This window comes from Nansenia antarctica (genome assembly GCF_963989245.1).
Source record: "Nansenia antarctica genome assembly, chromosome: 8".
NCBI lineage: Eukaryota > Metazoa > Chordata > Actinopteri > Argentiniformes > Microstomatidae > Nansenia > Nansenia antarctica.
Window position 1 is genome coordinate 24,376,667 of NC_137678.1, and position 21,372 is coordinate 24,398,038.

Below are 21,372 nucleotides of genomic sequence, written 5' to 3' on the forward strand. Positions count from 1 at the left end.
GAGTCGCGGCAAAGTGCTGCAGCGATTTGTCGACACGCTGCCCAAGATCAAGACGTTCCTGTCGACAAGGACTCTAGCACTCTGAGATTTCCTATGTAAAGTGCTTTTATAAATAAAATGTATTATTATTATTATTATTATTATTATTATTAACTGTCAGACGATGTGTGGCTACTGGACCTGGGGGTTCTGACAGACATAACCGCAAAACTGAAAGCACTCAACTACGAGCTGCAGGGAAAAGACAGACACCTTCCCGACATGATAAGCGCAGTGAATGGGTTCAAGGCCAAGCTCGGTGTTTGGACCACACACCTAAAGAATGGGAGGCTCACTTTCCCAACCTGGAGAAAATGGCACAGGCCTTGGAAGACAATGATGCTTTTCACCCCTGAGCAGTACTGGCAAAAATGGCAACAGAGTTCAATCTGTGTTTTGGTGAGTTAGATGTCATGGGAGATATTTCTGCATTTGTCTCAAACCCATTCGTGCCCATTGATATAGAGCAGGTAGTAGCCAAATTCCAGCAAGTGGAGTTGACAGAGATGGTTGATTTACAAAATGACATAGAGCTGAAAGCCAGATCAAGGGACAGTGACTTTTGGGGACTTGTCAGCAGAGAGAAGTTTCCTCTCCTCACTGCATGTGCACTAAGAGTGAGTGCCTACTTTTCCACGTATCTATGGGAAATGTCATTTTCACAGATGAAAATAATCCAATCAAAGTACAGGAGCCGCTTTACTGACAGACACCTCACAGACTGTCTCAGACTGGCTGTCAGCAGCTATGAGCCAAACTACAGCACTTATAGACAGTATCCAGCCACAGCCATCACACTGACTTGAGTGAGCATGTGAAAAGTGATGCTGCATAAGATGACTGTACTTAGCACTGACTGAGAAAGTCCACATTACTGTTCTACTTTATAAAATGCTAATTGTAAATATGTTTGTCAATGTTAATAAGTAAGAATAATAATAAGTCAGTCAAAAAAAATTGCATACATTTTAATGTTGGACCAAAGCATTGCATGTAATTAAAATACAGGCAAATAAAAGTACAATCTTAGCTGTCTTTTTCTCTCAACGCTTCAATAGGTAGATCTTGCCTTCACCAAGGCTGAGGTCAGGGATCTTGGGCTTAAAAAGGTTGGTGACCACTGATTTAGACAGTGTACAGCTGAAAATGCAGTTCTGTGTTTGTTGTGTATGAATATTGCTATTCCTGTGTGTGTGTGTGTGTGTGTGTGTGTGTGTGTGTGTGTGTGTGTGTGTGTGTGTGTGTGTGTGGGTGTGGGTGTGGGTGTGTGTGTGTGTGTCACCTGCGGCATGTTCTGGTGCTCTTCATCTGAAAGCTCAGGTGAGTTTCAACGGGGCAGGAATAGGTCCCGCCCCCAGCCAATGCCCTAGCCTGCAGCCCTGCGGCCAGAGCTGACACCTGCGACACACAAACGCTGACAAACTCGTGGGCATCCTAAAAACACAGAGAAATACAAACACATACTGTAGCATTAGCAAAAAAGACAGAAAATTCACCAACATTCACCAAATTCACCAACATTTCTCCTAATGTCGTTGAGATCAGGCTTTTCTAGTTCGGAAAGAGGATAGTTGTATGGTAGCCCTCTGTAGAGGATAGTTGTATGGTCCTCTCTCACCTGCTGACCGCACCCCAGGAACTCAGGTGCGTGGGTGGACACTGAACGCTTCAGGGCCTTGAGCAGGGTCTCCTTGTGTTTCTTGTTATTAGACAGTCTGGCCACTCGGAGGTCCACTAAGCTCCTGCAAAACCAAGACAGAGAAAGGAGTGGACATTTAGCATGTAGTAGGAGTTATTCATTTGCATGTGTTGTGTACTGACCAAATTGAGTTACAGCTATTGTTTGTGTATGTATGTATGTATGTATGTGTGTGTGTGTGTGTGTGTGTGTGCCTGCCTGCCTGCGTGCGTGCGTGCGTGCGTGCGTGCGTGCGTGCGTGCGTGCGTGTACCTGATGATGGTGGAGGAGGGGTCCTGACTCCACACTCTGTGCTGTCTGCAGAGGTCCTGGCAGAAGCTGGTCAGGCTGAACAGACACTGGAGGGTGGCGTTCATATAGCAGGTCTGCGCCAGGTTTGGTAACCTAGGAAACAATGTGTGAGGAGGGAGACAAAGTTCATGTCTGAAAATGAGTTGACGACATACTTTCACTCTGGTGTTTATTTAGTTATTATTTTGTATTACATAGTTTATAATAATAATAATAATAATAATAATAATAATAATACATTAGACTTATATACCGCTTTTCTAGACACTCAAAGACGCTTTACAAACTGAAAAGATCGAGTAGTAATAATAAAAGAAACAAAAAAGAAATAGAAGAAAGTATAGGGGGCTAATTAAGGTAGTGCTGGGGACACATGGGGGGGGGAGGGGGAGAGGTTTAACTGGTGAAGGCGAGCTTGAAGAGGTGGGTTTTGAGGGCCTGTTTAAATGTTGGGAGGGTGTTGGCCTGTCTGATGTGGTTGGGGAGGGCGTTCCAGAGGGGCTGCGGCTGAAAAGGCCCTATCACCCCAGGTCCGGAGTTTGGTCCTGGTTGTCATGAGGGTGGTTTGGTCGTCAAACCAAACCAGGCAACGGGAGGGGGTGTGGAGGGGAACGAGGTCGGCAAGGTAGGAGGGGGCCAGATTCTTGATGGCTTTGTAAGGGGTGAGTAGGATTTTGAATTGGATCCTGTATTTGACCGGGAGCCAGTGTAGGTTTTGGAGGACAGGGGTGATGTGTGCCACACACGGCAGTGAGTGGAGGTGAGCAGACGGGCAGCAGAGTTCTGGACGTATTGGAATTTGTTTAGGATGTTATTAGGCAAACCGTAGAGGATGCTGTGTCCTCCACAGTGTCCGACACACTACTTACCCTAAGCAGCTGAGCTGATGGGTGGTGAGACTCGTGGCAGGGGCAAGGCGTCTGTGTCCCTCCTCTGTCTTGCCTCCTGGCACCTTGATGCTGGCCCAGTCCAGCTGAGGGTGAACTCGCCGCCTCTGTTTTTCAGAAACAAATTTGGATGGTTGAACAATGTAGTTGATAAGTAAGATAATTACAGTGATAGTTTAGGACCTCTTGATAGAGGCTGTAGCCTGTTCCCATATTGTACAGATGCTTCACTACTCCTCCTATTTTGGCCCCATGCACAAACAAATGGATCACTTTGACTGGAAAAGGAAAGTTAAAGACTGCTTTAACAGAATAACTTATTTGGAGGACATTACCACGCGATAAGACTGAGGCTAGTTGAGTACAATTGTTTACTGCCTTTCAGTGAAACATTACCATAGATTTTAGAATAGGTTTATATAATTATGCTCTAAAACATTACCTTCCGGCGGCAGCATAATACTCCATTTACAACAAGGCATCTTGCCTTAGCTAGCTGACAGCTTTTTTGCCTATCAAAATTATCACGTTCAGTAAACAGGCCTACCATACTATGGAGTTATATCGATGTCATAAATACGCAGACTTGTATATTGACAGTTGTCGGTGCAAAACAGATTTGCAGACTTGCATATTCAGAGTTGACGTTGCAAAAAAAAGATTCGCAGACCTGTAGTTATTTCTGCAAGGTTGTACAAAGATACAGCAATGCATATTTATGACTACGAATCCCAAGTACAAGCTTACAACTTTTTGACACTATCTCACGTCTTGGCTCAAAAAGAGTTGCAGACTTGCAAAGATGGGAGGGCGTTCTGCTGGGCTACATCTCCACAGCCAATCAGATGCTGTCTATTATTGCACAACTATCATTGGCTGGCTTGTTCTATCAATCAGGCTATGCTCCTCGACCTCAAGTGAGTGAGAAATTGTGAGATATTCCGAGTACATCTAGCTAATGTTAGCCTACTATATTATGATGCGTGTATCCATATCAATACCTATAATTAGACCAGGGCCCTATTCCACGAAGCTCGATAAAGTTCTAAGCCTCGATAAAGTTCTTAGCCTCGAAAATGTTAGCTTGCGTTCGGTGCCATCAATGTGGCTCAAATAATTCGCTGCTTGGTTGAGCTCCTTCTGAGTCAGATATAATTAGCCTGGTCGCGACCAGGCTAAAACACAGGCTATGGTAAGACGCGCGTCAAAAAAGCCTCACAGGCGGAAACTAAACCCCGAACGACAGTTCCTCCCTAGGAAATATTAGTTCCCACTTCACACGAGATAGATAGATAGATTGGTTGACTGTGTGATAGATAGATAATTTGATAATTTGAAAGTGTGATCGATAACTTGATATTTTGATTGTGTGATAGATAACTTGATATTTTGAAAGTGTGATAGATAGATAGATCGATGGATACATAAATTAAAAAGTGTAAAAAATAAAATAAAATGAATAGGTATGTCTATCAACTTGCATTGCTGTCATCACAGCGGTCTGGCTGGCGTAGTGGTTAAGGCAGTCGGTTGGGGTTCCAAAGGTTGCGAGTTTGAGACTTGACTACGTTTTTTTTTACATTTAACCGAAGATTTCATGCAAAGGCTTCCAACACCATTGTAATCGTGTCAGTTCTTGTAAATTAGCCTGCACCATCATTTTATAGCCTACATACTTTTTTAGATGAGATTTTAGATTAGATTCAGACAACGAAATGCAGTAAAAAGTGCGTCTGAAGAGGGATTTGAACCACCGATATAAAATGACAAATAAATCCTGTGGCAGCGGTCGATACCACTAGGCCATTGTGGCGATATGACGGTTTGTAGCCTGCTGCGGATATCACCACAGTAGTAATATTCATTTATTAAAATATGAACATATAACAATAACTGGGGCTAGTATGACCTACGCATTTAATCGGTCAGCAATTTCTTGCCAAACCATTTCCCTCGCCTTGTTAATTGCGGCAGTATTGCACTATTTTACATCTTATTTTTCCGTCTTCATAAAAATCAATAATTCGGAATGCTGCGCAAATGTAGTACCCCTGCAGAGTGGAGTATCTTCATTTCGACAGATCGACACTTCAGGGCTTTTTATGTCTGCGTGCACGCGCCCATATCGAAGATTTGTAAGCCTGTCTTCTGTGAACACTGATGACACAAGGCTGATCCTCGTTCGAGGAATCACCTGAGGCTTGAATTCCAATCTCGAGTTGCCTAAGCGCCGCATTTATTTATATCGCCGCTATACTGATCCACCTTTAGTGGAATGGGGCCCAGGGGGCTATTCCACGAAGCTCGATACAGTTCTAAGCCTCGATAAAGTTCTAAGCCTCGATAATGTTAGCTTGCGTTCGGTTCCATGTGGCTCAAATAATTCGCTGCTTGGTTGAGCTCCTTCTGAGTCAGATATAATTAGCCTGGTCGCGACCAGGCTAAAACACTGGCTATAGTAATACGTGCGTCAAAAAAGGCTCACAGGCGGAAACTAAACCCCGAACGACAGTTCCTCATGTGTCTTTTAGGAAATATTAGTTCCCACTTCACACGAGATAGATAGATTAGATAGTTTGACTGTGTGATAGATAGATAATTTGATAATTTGAAAGTGTGATCGATCGATAGATAACTAGATATTTTGAAAGTGTGATAGATAGATCGATGGATACATAAATTAAAAAGTGTAAAAAATAAAATAAAATGAATAGGTATGTCTATCAACTTGCATTGCTGTTATCACAGCGGTCTGGTTAAGGCAGCCAGCTGGAGTTCCAAAGGTTGCGAGTTCGAGACTTGACTAAGTTATATATATATTTTTTTTTACATTTAACCGAAGATTTCATGCAAAGGCTTCAAACACCATTGTAATCGTGTCAGTTCTTGTAAATTAGCCTGCACCATAATTTTATAGCCTACATACTTTTTTAGATTAGATTTTAGATTAGATTCAGACAACAAAATGCAGTAAAAAGTGTGTCCGAAGAGGGATTCGAACCACGTCTAAAAATGATGACTAAATCCTGTGGCAGCGGTCGATACCACTAGGGCCTAGGCCATTGTGGCGATATGACGGTTTGTAGCCTGCTGCTGATATCACCACAGTAGTAATATTCATTTATTAAAATATGAACATATAACAATAACTGGGGCTAGTATGACCTACGCATTTAATCGGTCAGCAATTTCTTGCCAAACCATTTCCCTCGCCTTGTTAATTGCGGCAGTATTGCACTATTTTACATCTTATTTTTCCGTCTTCATAAAGATCAATAATTTGGGAATGCTGTGCAAATGTAGTACCCCTGCAGAGTGGAGTATCTTCATTTCGACAGATCGACTCTTCGGGGCTCTTTATGTCTGCGTGCACGCGCCCATATCGAAGATTTGTAAGCCTGTCTTCTGTGAACACTGATGACACAAGGCTGATCCTCGTTCAAGGAATCACCTGAGGCTTGAATTCCAATCCCGAGTTGCCTGATCGCCTGATTTATTTCAATCGCCGATATACTAAGCCACCTTTAGTGGAATGGCCCCCTGCATGCATCACCTACAATCGTGGTTTTAGCGTAACCTCTAATGTTAGCTAGCACTATCTGCCTAACTTGGTTTAGCTTAGTGCTAATATGCACATACAGCGAGCTGACAACATATGAACTATGATAATTATGTAGCGTAATTTGGTAAAGTCAGTCACTTTTCCGTTTCAGTTTACAATGTCCCTATAGTACAATGTGGGGTAGAGGGTGCATTAACTATGTGGAAAGAATCAACAGCATATAACATTTCATTCATTTAAAATATGCACGTTGATGTTGTTCTGTCTGTAAAATGGTGGAAATAGCTGGCAAAAAAACACCATGCAAGCCTACAACCTGCAGATGAACACAAACTAGATAGGATTGTCCACCATGAACAAGAGGTCTTTCGCAATTGACTACATAGTGAACTGTCACTGTCTGCCTAAACTTACACATACACACACACACACACACACACACACACAGGTGTGTGTGATTTGCACTAATTGATTATTGATCAATTGATCAATTTCCATCACATTCACTCAATTGAGTGGAATTGAGTGGAAATTACATCTATAACGTGGCTCTGGGTCTAGGGAGACAGACGGTCCAAAATACAGTCACTTAAACAATGTAAGCAGTATCGTGGTCTGGTCTCTCTTCTCCCTATTTTGGAGCATACTCAATGAGTATATACTGCATACTGCCTACTAAATTCATAATAAGTATGCCAAAACCAGCCGAACGTTTACACTGCATGCCTACTGCCTCCCAGAATGCATTTCTTACCGGCAGGAGCGGGGAATTCAAATTCCTCCATTTTAAACCTCCATTGGCTAAAAGCTGTAATTTTTACTTTAGTGTTAACATGTCATTTTATGAAGTTTTAAAATGTTTTCAGAAGAGAAAGTAACCACATATATTACCAAAATGTGGCCAGTTTATCAAAATAACCCGTTTATATATCTGATCTGACGTTTTTTTCTGTTTTCTGTTCGCTAGCTACATACGGCTGCGTTCCTAAATTCAATGGGACTGACAATTTACAGCCTAAACTTTCTATAACCTCTAAATCCAGTAGCCCATTCGGCGGTAACCCACCCCATCTGGCAACCCTGGACGTGCAATGCATTTTGGGGAATCAGTACCCCAGAAGTGTCCAGTCATATCATACTTAAATAATTCCGAAAATATAGTAAATATACTACATTTCTCGCATACTCAAATCTCGCATACTGTACAGTGTGAACGCTCTCGCATACTCACATCTACGTCACATCTAGTATGAGTAGTATGCTAGTATATGCTGTTCCGAACACAGCCCAGGTCCTTCACATCAGTCTACCGAAGAGAAGAACACCTGTCCTCCTGACACACAACGCATCATCTTCAAGCCATGTGACTGTCTCCATTGAAAAGAAAGGAATTGATTATTCCACTCGCCTCCCCTCGGCAGGAGCGACATCTTGTTTGTGTGGAGCAGCAGCTGCAGCCCATGTGTAAGGATGCTGTGGTCGGTGGGGCTTCTGACTCTGGGGTGAAACAGAGGACTTGAGTGAAGGACCACGAGCCGCATCTGAGACACATGCATTTCATGTCGGGAATGCGCAGAACGAAGTGTCTGGATTAACATGGTGAGGACAGGTAGGCAACGTCTGTGTGGTTCCTCTATTCTCTAAGGTGTATTCAATGAGAAATAAAGCCTTTATTGCGCCTTCTAGACTTATAACCATTTTCAGGAAGATGATCCGTTTTATATTTCAGATGGATGTAGCTGCATGCCTAATTGTTTTGTGATTTCTGTTTTCATACATGAGAATGTTGTCGACCATTTAGATCATGTTGTCAGTGCGCACATTATGTTTGTGACGATTATTCATTTCTATAGAGGATGTTCTTTAATATGTTCAAATAAATGATGAGCAACAACATCGATGATGCATCATGTCAGTGACCTCGAGAACGTTCTCCTGCGTTCGTTTCCCTTCTCCCTCCAAACAGGTGTCTCCGTTGTTCTCCCGTCCGAGAAGGCTGCTCACCGTGTGTCAGTCAGATGTGGTTTTCTTATCAGACATGGATTTGGGTTATGCTTGTCTTGTTCTGAAACTGAATCTAAACCTGACCTTCCTATTTACCGGAATAATTCAAAGGAAAGCCAAGAAAAGAAAAGTAATTTCAAGTAGGCCTATATTTTTATTCCATGCCTGATAATATTGAATTGTGAAGTACATCTCTTTAGCTACCATCTACTGTGAAAACCATTCCGTCCTAAATCAGGGAGGGCCAAATAGCATATCCAAGATATTTGTTTGTTTGTTAATTAGGATCCCCATTAGCTAATGCCATGACATTAGCTAGTCTTCCTGGGGTCTGACACAAAAATCATATTTGGACAATTGTCAACATTATATACATACAGACAATTGTCAACATTCTATACATACATCATAATATAGTGATGGGTTAGAGTAAAGTTCAGATGGTGTCAGATTAGGATTATAAATAAGATTAGCAAATGAAATGTTGATATTTGTCAATTTTGCAGATCTAGACCTAATGTCAGTTAGTGTGCCGTCCCTTTAGGATGAGTAAAGGACTACTCTACTCTCTTCTCATGCAGCTTCTGTGAGAGTGCCCAGTGTATGGGCCAAGGCCATGCATTTAGTACACACGTACACTGGCCTACATTCGATCTATTCCCATACATTCCCTGCTGTGGCATGTTAGAACCATGTATGTGTCCCAGATTCAGCCCTTTATGTTTGAATGACAGCTGATTATTACTATTTAGTCATTCAGGTCAAGCGGACAGAAATCTAAATGTATCTCAAAGCACCCCCCAAATATCAATATATATGGGGGGGGGGGGGGGGGTGTTGATGGTGTTGATGGCCAGGCTGACACAGGGCTGTGTTTTTCGGGGTCTGCCGTGTTGTCAGGGTGCTTCCCTGTTGTCAGGGAGCTGCCTTGTTGTCTCCTCAGCTCAGGAACACTGTCTACCTATCTGCCGCTGCACCTGGCTCACTGAGAGCTTCTCACACACAGCTGCTGGAAGTGCTGAATTTGGTTGCCAAGGGAATACTGAGGCAAAACCCCACTAGAGTAAACATGAGGTTTGTGATAAGCATAAATCTTTCCCATGGTGAGCTTAGCAACCCCACACTCTTAATTACTGTCCTCCGAGACAACTGTGTTCTCCTTAGACACTTTGTGTTGTGTGCTTAATGAAATAATGCCGTGACAGCTTTTGTCCTTTTGGTTCCATTCACAAAATGGTTGATGTTCTACTCTAAAAAAAAAACATAACCTCTTGAATGTATGTCAACGTGTGTCTTCTGAGGGTTGTTTTTAAGTGAAAAAGAGAAAGTTGTCTCATTTATTGAGAGTCAACACAGGATGAGTCCTATTTGGACATTTAGATGATATTGTGATTGTCAAACATAACTCCAGGCTTGCAATCCTGCCAGCATCTTTATTTGCAGACCTAATAAATACATTAGACAATGGAGTTAGTACAGTATGAAGAGAAAGAAAGGATAATTTGAGAATGTCATCAGACAGACAATGTCACATACTCCTATAATCTGTGCTTTTCTCTTAATATCTGTGGTTGGATCAGATCTTATTCCATTCCTTGGGTTAACTGGTGTTTAGGCAAATTACAAGAGGGAGAATCACCCCCCAATTCCATGCGTGGCATGTTGCCATAGCAACATGCATGTCGTGCATTGAAATATTTTGGACTGCACTTTTATATAGCGCCTTATTCCAAAGCACTTTACAATGGCCTCTCATTCACCCATTCACACTCATTGGGAGCAATTTAGGGTTGAGTGTCTTGCCCAAGGACACCTCGGTCAAACCGCCGACCTTGTGATCGTTAGATGCCGGCTCTACATCCTCATCCACAGCCGCCCAATGTCAGGTCGATTACAGTCATTGTCCTGGATTTTTTGAAAATGGGTAGAGAAATGTTAAAGGATTCCACAGAATTTCCCTGGTGAAGACTTTACTAACCACTGCTGTCGGTCTCCTTCTGATGAATTAACATGCAAAAGCAAACGAGTTTTCCCCCAGAAGTGATTTCTCTGATAGTGTTATCATTCAGTCCCTCGCCTGAGAGGAGTCAGTGTCTTCGTCAACAAAGACAGACGTCTTCATTAGGTGCCGAGGGCCTTGGTTGTTGGAGGAGGTTTGTTGTTTCCTGTTTTCAGATTCAGATTCAGATTCAATTTAATTGTCATTGGCAGAGTACAAAGTATAAAGGCAACGAAATGCATTCGGCATCTAGCCAGTGCAATAGTGTTAGTAGTAGTAGTTAACAATAGTATTATGTCATGTTATTTCTATTCAATCCAAACATAGTTTTACTCTCAGTCTGTTTAGACTTTGCTTCCAATTACCATCATCATTTTATATTGTTTATTCTTATCTTTATGGAAGCAACACAGCACTATCTATTCTCTCTTCTTTGCAGGAAACTGAATTAGTTGGAAATTCTGTCATTGCTTGCTGTTATTCTCTTTCAATATTGATGACAATCCAGGAAAACACATTATCCCCTGGTTTTGACAAAGCCCAAAAGTATCTTATATTATACATGTGTATAATCTCTCCACTTTGGGAAATAACATGTGTTGTAGACATACAATGTACCTTGCTGGTTGAATTAATTTAATCAGTTTTATGTGCCTTATCTTTTGACATGTAGATCTTATAAAATATAATATCACTGCAATCAGAATCAGAATTTCTTTTATTGCATCCAATGGAGACAACAGTAGAATTCATTGGCAATGTGGCATAGCTTGTTATTATGAAACATTGAAAGAGTCTTCTTGTCACTGACCATGAATGAAGAATGTCTGTGTTACACTACCTCACAGTTATATAACTTCCGCCGTAGACAGAAAGACCCATCTCTTCAGGCTACATCTTGACTGTCCCTCCTAAAAACCTCTTCATCTCCACTACCCACCTGTACAGTTTTTCTACTGTAAATAATAACATTTTAAAAATAAAAAAGGTACTCCTTCTTTCTTTTAGGCAGGGCATTGTGAGTGCCAATGGCCCCTGTTCCTAGCATAGATTTGTCTTTCTTATTGATTGATTGAAAACTTTATTAGAAGATTTGCAGAAGTAGGTACATGAGAGTACATATTACATACAAGGTCAACTAAAAGGATAAAAACCCAAGAAAGCCACTGGCTTATTTCAATTGGGGTCCTTGATTTTCAATTCATCGTTACATGTAAGACAGACAGGAAAAGAAAAAAAACTAGTACTATCTACAAGATAATACAGACAAATAACTATTACTATCTACAAGATAAAAATACATCCATCAATACTAGATATACAATACAACAAAACATCAGGTATGTACAGCGGGTAGGACAGGTGGGGACATACACCACAGGTGGGGGCGGGGGACAAAACACAAAGTATGTACAGTGGGTAGTTCGGGTCTTTTAATCTGATTTTTGATTTAGAGGGTCCAGTTACGGATTGCAGCCTCCTGTAAATGTTTTTTGAGAGTGGTTTTGAAGGTGGGCAGTGTTTTGCACTCCTTTAAGATTATAGGAAGGGCGTTCCACATTTTTACTGCATAGTTTGCAAACGAGTTTAACCCCTTGTTTGTGGTGCAACGCGGTTGAACGTGGTTCGTGGAGCTTCCTCTGGTGTTGTATGTGTGGACGTTGTTCACATTTTGGAAGTATGTTGACAGGTACTTGGGTGTCTTTGTGGTGTAGCGTATCTTGAAGACCAGGCCCAGTGCAAGCTGCTGCACTCTGTCAACTACTCGTAGCCAATCAAGGCTCAAAAAATGAGCAGCGGTTAGATGTGTCCTAGGGTTGAGGCCTAGCAGAAGCCTAACCAGTTTATTTTGGGCTGTCTGGAGTCTTGTTTTATGGGCCTTTGTGGTTCTATAGTACCATGATGTTACGGCATAGTCGAAGTGACATTGAATGAGAGCTCCTGATAGGGTCCTCAGTGTGTTTTTACTGACAAGTGAGGATATCCTGTACAAGAATCTAGTTCTATGGTTCACTTTTTTGATTACTTTTGCTGCCATTTTATCTCCGGAAAGATTTGCCTCTAAGATGGAGCCCAGGTATGTAATATCCTCTTTTCTTGTGATATTAATGTTACCCACTTTTATTTTAAAATTTTCAGCCTTTCTGAGTTTAGATGGGGATCCGTATAGGATGGTTTCAGTTTTACCTAGGTGTATTGATAGTTTATTGTCAGCTAGCCAGATGCAGATTCTACTCAGTTCAGTGCTTAGCGCTTTTTCCACCTGCAATATGTCCCTGTCAGAGACCAGCAGAGCCGAGTCATCCGCGAACAGGAACAAATTGCAATCACATGCTGTCATGAGGACTGATGACTGAAATGATTCACTTACTTTAGACAAATGTACTTGTTGTAAGTCACTTTAGATAAAGGCTAAATGTCAAAAGGCTAAATGTCAAAACATTTAAATGTAAAACAACTGTAACTGAGAGAGAGTTTGTTGTCACTGTGTTTCCTTTGAGAACAGAGATATCTTGATCATTCCACATTCTACAGGTTAACAGAGCAGTTGCAATATGATTGATGTCTGTCTGTGACAATTGGAGCCAGGGCTGGCCGCTGGCATAAATACTCTATGCGGTTGTTTAGGGTAGAGGGAGAGGGAGCCATACTTTTGCCACCAATTTAGTGCAAGCTACCACCTGTCAATCCCAAAACTCTGCTACTCCCGTCAACGAAACACCCATCAATCCAAAACTCTGCTAACCCCCCCTCTGGAGACCCATTTTTGACATATTTATATGAATACTATAGTATTTTGGAACTTGAAGAGAATTTGAAGGAATAGTATACCGTATACACAGTGACACAGCACTGTGTGACTGGATACTTGACTTTCTGATGGACCGCCGCCAGGTGGTGAAAATGGACAATGTACCTCCTCACTGCTGACCCTCAGCATAGGAGCACCACAGGGCTGTGTCCTCAGCCCCCTCCTGTATGCCACCTCACTCAACAGTGATGTATGGCCTCAGGTGTCTAAAGAAATTTATCCTGAGGCCTCAAATCCTCAGAAACCTCCACCATGGCACCATGGTGAGAGAGAGAGGAGAGACTCCTGATGAGCTGTTTCATCTCCTGGTATGGCAGCTGCACCCACAAGAACCGTAAGGCACTGGGATGGGTGGTGGTGCGCGTACGGCCCAGCACATCACTGGGTGTGAGCTGTCCAGCCTGCAGGAACTATACAACCACCACAAGTCCCTGAAGGTCATCAAGGATCCAGCACACCCACACAACAGCCTGTTCTCCCTGCTACCCTCAGGCAGGAGGTACAGGAGCATAAGAACAAGCACTGACAGAGTAAAAAACTGATTTTTTCCCCCAGGCCATAAGACTGCTAAATAAATAACACACATACACAAACACTGAGGATCATCAAAGATCCCAGCCACCCCAACCACAGTCTGTTGGAACCAATGCCGTCCAAAAAGTGAAGCCTCTTCCGGAGCCTCAGGGCCAAACCTCAGAGGCTAACCAGCAGCTACTTCCCCCAGGCCATCAGGCTCATGAACAAGCCTACTGTAGAAAATTGACTGAACCCCAAGCACATCGCATGCATACGGACTACCTTAACCTTAAGCACACAGCCACTTTGCTGCTTGAACTATCTATTTTATTACTAGTTGTACTGCTAATTGTGTCCTGTCTTATTTGTCACTTATGTTCTGTACTATTGTAACTTTTTGATCTTGAATTATGCCTATAGCCTTTTTGTCTTGTGCTGCAATGTCAGGAACCGAAGACTAAGAATTCTACTCTCTTACACTTCTCTTACTAGACACGGCCACCCCCAGCACACCACACACAGACATACACACGTATACACATACATACAAGTGCTATCTAACTCGTGCAATATTTTGCTGAATGTATATTTTGTGTGTATACTAACTCAATAATTCTCTCATTACATTTTTTGGTTTTATCATATTCTATATGTCGTCTTATATGCACCCTAAATGAAGCCCCCCCCCCAGTGAAAGTATCTCACACGATTGTATAAGACAAATAAACGTCTTGTATCTTGTATAGGTATTTAAGAAAAAAAGTGTAAATCTTGGCAAACCTCCTCTTATTAACAAAGTCATGTGATCTGTGTCTCTACAGCTCTCCTCTGCGACAGTGGTCATGGTGTACGCCCAATCGACGGACAGCGTGGCCCCCTCCCTCCACTCCCCTTCCTTCACCTACCCCATGTCCTTCAATCACTCTGACAACTCCACCGTACCGGCTAGTTCCCTCACACCACTCCTCTGCAACCGTGATGCCTCCTCCTCCTTCACCCAGCCCAACAGCACCCTGGTCTCGTATGAGCTGACCCCAGCTGAGGTGGCCGTCCTGGGCCTGGTTTTCGGAGTGATCTGGCTAGTCTCCATCCTGGGCAACGCCCTGGTCTGCCTGGTCATCCACCGCAGCCGGAGGACTCAATCCACCACCAACTACTTTGTGGTGTCCATGGCCTGCGCGGACCTGCTGCTGAGCCTGGGCTGTGCCCCCTTCGTCCTGCTCCAGGTGACCTCCGGCAGGTGGCCCCTCAGCGCGGCCGCCTGCAAGGCCGTCCGCTACCTCCAGCACCTGTGTCCCGGCGTGCAGGTCTACGTGCTGCTCTCCATCTGCGTGGACCGCTTCTACACCATCGTCTACCCGCTGAGCTTCAAGGTCTCCAGGGAGAAGGCCAAGCGCATGATCCTGGCGTCCTGGGTGTTCGACGCGGCCTTCGCCTCGCCGTGCCTCTTCTTCTACGGCTCCTCCTCGGCGGGGGACGGCAACGGCAGCGGACACTGCGACTTCTTCCTCCCCGACAGCTGGGACGGCATCGCCTACGCCGCGGCGCACCTCCTCTTCGGGTTCCTGGTCCCGGCGCTGCTCATGGTGTCGTTCTACCAGCGGGTGGTCCGCTACATCTGGCGGATCAGCGCCGACGGACACACGTTGCGGAGGACGATGAACATCGTCCCCAGGACTAAAGTCAAGACCATCAAGATGTTCCTGATGCTCAATTCCGTGTTCCTCCTGACCTGGACACCCTTCTACGTGGCTCAGCTGTGGCACCCCAGGGAGGCCGGCGGCCCCAGCAGACAGGGGGCACTGTTCTTCTCGGCCATCGCCTGGATCTCCTTCAGCTCCACGGCCTCCAAGCCCACCCTGTACTCGGTGTACAACGCCAACTTCCGGCGCGGCATGAGGGAGACCTTCTGCATGTCGTCCATGAAGTGCTACCGTAGTAACGCCTACACCATCACGGCTAGCTCCCGGATGGCCAAAAAGAACTACGTGGGAGTGGTGGATATCCCCGTGCCGGCCAAGACTCTCACCAAGGACTCTGTTTACGACACATTTGACCGTGAGGCGAAAGATAAGAAACTGGCGTGGCCCATCAACGCCAACCCTCATAATACTTTTGTGTGAGAGGGAGAGTCATCTTTTGACACAGTAAACATTCAGGCATGAATCCTCTTGAATCTGCATTATGAACACTTCATGAACACTTATGAACGAACACTTCAACCATGCAACAATGTTGGAAGAGACAATATCTGGGGGTGCTAATCTGTTTGATTTTTAGCTACATTTCAGCAACTTGTAACACATTTAGAAGGAACAGACAGAGAAAGTATGTTCATATAATGTTGTGTTAAATCACCAGCTGAATCTTGAGTAAACGCTACTCAGGTCATGTTCTCACATTAAAGTCCGAATCGAGACCCGGAGCAAGTGGATGAGTTCACAACATTGTTGCATAAATTATTTCTCTGATTTGCGTTCTCACAGCCCTTCATGTAAACAAAGTAACATACGCAATTGAAGCAACAGACATGGTAGTTGATTGGTCAGAAAAATTGCCCGTTGTCCCGCTCTTATACAGATCAACACTCGTGCGCTGTTGTTTTCCTATGGACAGCCTCGACCAGCGTTCTCACCAAAAGCGAAGCGAAGCAAAGTGATGGATGCGTCGTTTCTAACCGAATCGAAACCACCCTTTTCAAGCGGAGCATCCGTTGGTTCTTTGCTGCGGGAGCGACTTCGAATGCGCGTTCTCACAGCTCCAAACGACGCAGAGCAAAGCGAACTTTATCCTAAACTCTATTTTAAGTGAAGCAAATGTTCTAGTGAGAACACCCCCTTAATCTGTAAACATCTCAGAGTGATCCTGTATATGCGAGAGTAGAGAAGAACGGTTTCATGAATAAAAAAGTAGTCCTCAGGTAGAGCAGACACTACTCCAGATATCGTGTTTCATCCTTCTCAGATGGGGCTTTTACACCGGCAAAGAACCGTTCCCGTTAGTGTTCGCGAACCAAGTCTGGAACTGGCCGGCTCGTTCAGACCGAAACTCAATTGGTTCGGAGACTGAAAAGTTGGTTCGCACGTCGGTCACGTCGTCAGTCGTCCTCATATTCTAGGCTGCAAAGACCAGCAAGAAGTTTCATCATTCTCTCTATCTTCCTCACATGCTCAGCAAACACACACACACACACACGTACACGCGTGAACGCAAATTTCGTAAGCCATTTATATTCCAGCAATGGAGCAGCTGGTTAGTAAGAGAACGCGTGTAGAAAGTGTTTAATAGAAAATAGTGTTTTTCAGATACTGTAGTGGAAGATATTATCCTCATTTCCAGTGAAGTAGCTGCCATCTAGTTGTGACATTTTTGTTTATCCCGCCCCTTCATCACCCATCGTTGATGACGCAGATGGTTCTCGTTACACTGGTATGAACGCGGGCTGGTTCGCCACGCCAGACAGCACCAAGGTTCGGAGGTTCGTGAACGCGAACCGGAACGGTTCTTTGCCGGTGTGAAAGCCCTATGAGTTCAGTTTAGCGTTAGATGTGCAGTTGTGCAGGCAGGAAATCATCATGTTGTAACATCTGTAATAATAACACACTATAACATGTTTCGTAATGCATTTATGTTACGAACACTAGTGTTCTGTTTTGATCCTTGTGTGTAACATTAAGTGGAGGGTAATATGGAACCGTTACAGGTTCATGTTGAGTGGAAGCACGAGTCCACAGCTAGATGCAGTTGGCTGAGGGCATGATTGTGTGCAAGTCAGACACTGACAGACTTCCTTCGCCTCGTCATTGTTCTGTATAGCTTCTTCTGCAAACCTGCCCGACATTGTTTAGTGCTACTACCGTCTGTGAAATGTGTCTTTCTTGTAAACTGTCAACTACTGTGATTTAAAGACCCATGCTTTATGCTGATGAGAAATGAAAATCAATAAAACATCAGTCATGTATATGCATCACGCTTGCTGTACGAATGTTTAATGTGCCTTTAATCAGGGACAATACTAGACACGGTCTGCCCTTGGGCTGAACTTGCTAGGACGGATGTTCTAATCATTTGCACCTGATGTGGTGCACTTGATTCTAATTTGAGACATTTGAAGTAGTGAATGTGGGGGTGTCAAATAATTTTGAAAAGAGATTTTTTTGTTTTATTTGTTTAGTTATACTGTATTACCCCCTCTTTCAATAATGTTAAAATGAAGGAAATGTCCATTATGTTTAAAAAGACAAAGGTTTTTATGGTGTCCTATATTTGACTGTATATGACTATATTTAATCTAGGAGAGACATGAGGCTTTGTGTCTAACAAAGAACAAAACATTTTGAACAAAAAACAAAGAACAAACAAAACTAACACATCAAACCCACCAAGATGTTCAGATCTCTTCCCACTTCTGTCCTTCTGAGTCTTTATGTAAGGAGTGACATCAGCATTAGTCTCTTTGCACTCAGGTGCAGGAACATGTTGTACTGTACCACTGTGATTACGGTGTAGGTACCGAAGTTGAGCGGTTGTCTGATTGTGAACGGGGTCCTGCCATTACTGATACATGTCACCGTATGATTGGCTGTGATGACTTTACACATTATGATTGGCTACTGAGCTGTAAACGGAAGCCATCTGGGTTACAGGAGCAGGCTAGTTTGCTAACGTTGTTAGGGTTGGGGTTAAGGTTAGGGTTCAGGTGAAGTTCACATTGACATTGTTTGCAAACTAGCCCACTCCTGTAACCCAGATGGCTTCCGTTTACGGCTCTACAGCCAATCATAATGTGTTACGTCATCACGTTTACGGCTCTGCAACCAGTCATAGTGTGTTACGTCATCACAGCCAACCATACAGTGATACGTCATCAGTAATGGCAGGACCCCGTTCAAATTCGGACAACCGTTCCAATTCGGTACCTACACCGGCAAAGTGCCGAATATTAAATAAACTGGCAAACATGAAAGCCACTCTGAACTGTTAGTACAGATAGAAAGATCCCATAGATATACAGTATGTTCAGCATTTTTCAATTTTCTTCAGAACAGGATTTACCTCAAGAAGATATGATGATGTAGTAAGTAATAAGCACATCCCATTTGAACAGCTGCTTGACAGAAATGAACAAAGGAAGACATTAAGTAAAGGAGGTCATATCTGCAACTAAAGAACCGTACGAGAGAGACAGAAAAGGCTGCAGGCGGCATATCAAAGGTTTTGTACATGTCTGTTTTATTTTGCCGACAACACAGCTAACATCTTTACATTCCTTTTCTTTCCAGGAAACACATTCATACACAGCATAGTGATCTGACCCATCCCCACCCATTCCTTTCTAATTATGTTAATTATGAAATGCGTAGGCCTATTTGTAACACATCTGCAACAAGTCTACCTTACTGTACATTATATTCAAAGGATACAACATGTATCCACAACATGGAAAAGGAGTGCAGGCTCGCATTAACCATAATAGATGTTTTGTAATGTACCACTTATGGACCAATATGATCCATTTTCATAGCCTGATTGATAAAAACACATTGCTTTCAATTGAGTTGTGGACAGTAAAAGATGAGTTCTCTAGACGTGTCAGGGAGTGGAAAACCTCCACTACTGTAGCTCTACAACTACTCATCCATCCCTACTGTAGCTCTACAACTACTCATCCATTACTTGCAAGTGCCTTTATTTCAGGCATTTTAAGAAATGATTTACTTTAAAAATAGCTAATAGGCTTATAGTAAAAAAAAAAATATAAGAATAAAAAAAAAAGTATAAAAGAAAAACTGCATAGGCCAACTTCAAATGTACCTGCTCTAGAGACTATGAAGAGAAGCAATAAATCGATATTAAATCACATCCTTTGAATACAATGTATTGACTTGCGCAATGCCCAGGCCAAGACTTGTTCTCTACGACTAATGTTACCATTTCTAACCATTCACACAGGACTAGAAACCATGCCGTTTCACACAACTGGCACATAAGAGCAGTCTCTACCTAACAAACAGATTCCACCTAGAAAATACATTCAAGAACACACTGCAAAAACCTGCAAAGTGCTTTCTGTTATCCAATACAAAATATAAATAAAAAAATAATATCCAATCAACATATCAACAGTGCTGTACATCATTATCTCACCAAATACGTCATACAGTAGCATTTGGATTCAGATTGTTTTTAACCTCATCTTTTTTTTTCTTTTTTTGGCAAACACTCTGAGACATAATCAACAATACAAGCCTAATCTTGTTAAAGCTTATGTCAAGAGTCATTTAGGCCTAAGACACTTACATCATGTCAAATGTATGCTTTCCTGGGTAGAAACCATGATCAAAATAAAACTGACCAAAATAAACAGACATTTATCTATAAATATGTCTATGCTAGATTAAGGTTGAGACAGGGGTGTTAACTACATAGTGGGGTTTCATCTAACCAACCCTGTAACCAACCAACCAACCAACCAACCAACCAACGTAGTTTAGTCTATGCTGGTTGGTTGGACCCATCTCTTCAGGCTACAGAAAACTGTCCCTCCTAGAAACCATGTCATCCCCACTACCCCCCTGTAGTTTCTCTACTGTAAATAATATAGTAATTCTTCCTTCTTCTAGCATTGTGACTGCCAATGACCCCTGGTCCTAGCATAGATTTGTTTTAGTTATGATGACTGATGTATACATGATTCACTTACTTAGACAAATGTACTTGTTGTAAGTAGCTACTAGCTTTGGATAAAGGCGCCTATTAAATTTCTAAAATATAAATGTAAATACGCCATTTCACCCTCGGCCAGATCTGATTCGAAAAGGTTCCTTGCATTTAGAAGCTAAAATGTTGAGACAATTTGTACAAATAAATATACAGACACAATCATGCTGCCCTATCATGCGAAAGAAAGCATGAAGGAGAAGATAATGGAGGGAAACAGCTTACATAGAGAGATGGCCAGCATTCACCAACTACTATAATAGGCCATGCTTATGTAAGTAGATGTGGAATTCCTGATAAGGGTGGACAATAGGTAAACGCTGAGTTGGAATGCTTGGGAAGGCCTGACGCTGACATCACCCCATTGAAGTTGAGATTTAAAGCGCAGAACATAAGGTAAGTGTTAAGGTTAGGGTTTCGGGTAGGGTCCTCCCAAGGATCCCACTTTGCATCTACCGTGGACAATAAACGGCTCCCTCCATACTAATAAAATCACAAACTGAACAAACCATAGCCGAGCACTATATAAAGGTGTCTTGCTTTGTTGAGGCTAACTAACATATTTGACAATCAACCTATTAAGTATTGTAGTGAGCATTGCATTACAGATGTAATGTGGGTAGGTTATTATTACATTATTATTACATTATAACGAGATCCACCAAGGTTAGATTACTGTGTGCACGACACCTGAACTAAAACAGATGAATTGAAAGAGATGGACCCAAGAGACAGACATTTTGTCCTCACACCTTCATTATCCAGAGTTCTAAACCCCCGTCACAGAGGAGGCAGGCAGGCATCGCTTTCCAACTGCTTGATCCGTGGAATCTTCTAGTAGTT

General features: G+C 42.8%; 1 protein-coding gene across 1 annotated transcript; it reads left to right on the forward strand.

Moving 5' to 3' along the window:
* Positions 1-14,651: 14,651 nt before the first annotated feature.
* On the forward strand, positions 14,652-15,932 carry gpr19 (G protein-coupled receptor 19; the record flags this gene model as incomplete). The annotated part of the gene is made up of 1 exon (XM_080537805.1): positions 14,652-15,932. The coding sequence occupies one exon, from the start codon at positions 14,652-14,654 to the stop codon at positions 15,930-15,932; it is 1,281 nt and encodes a 426-aa protein (XP_080393931.1).
* Between the last annotated feature and the right edge of the window lie 5,440 nt (positions 15,933-21,372).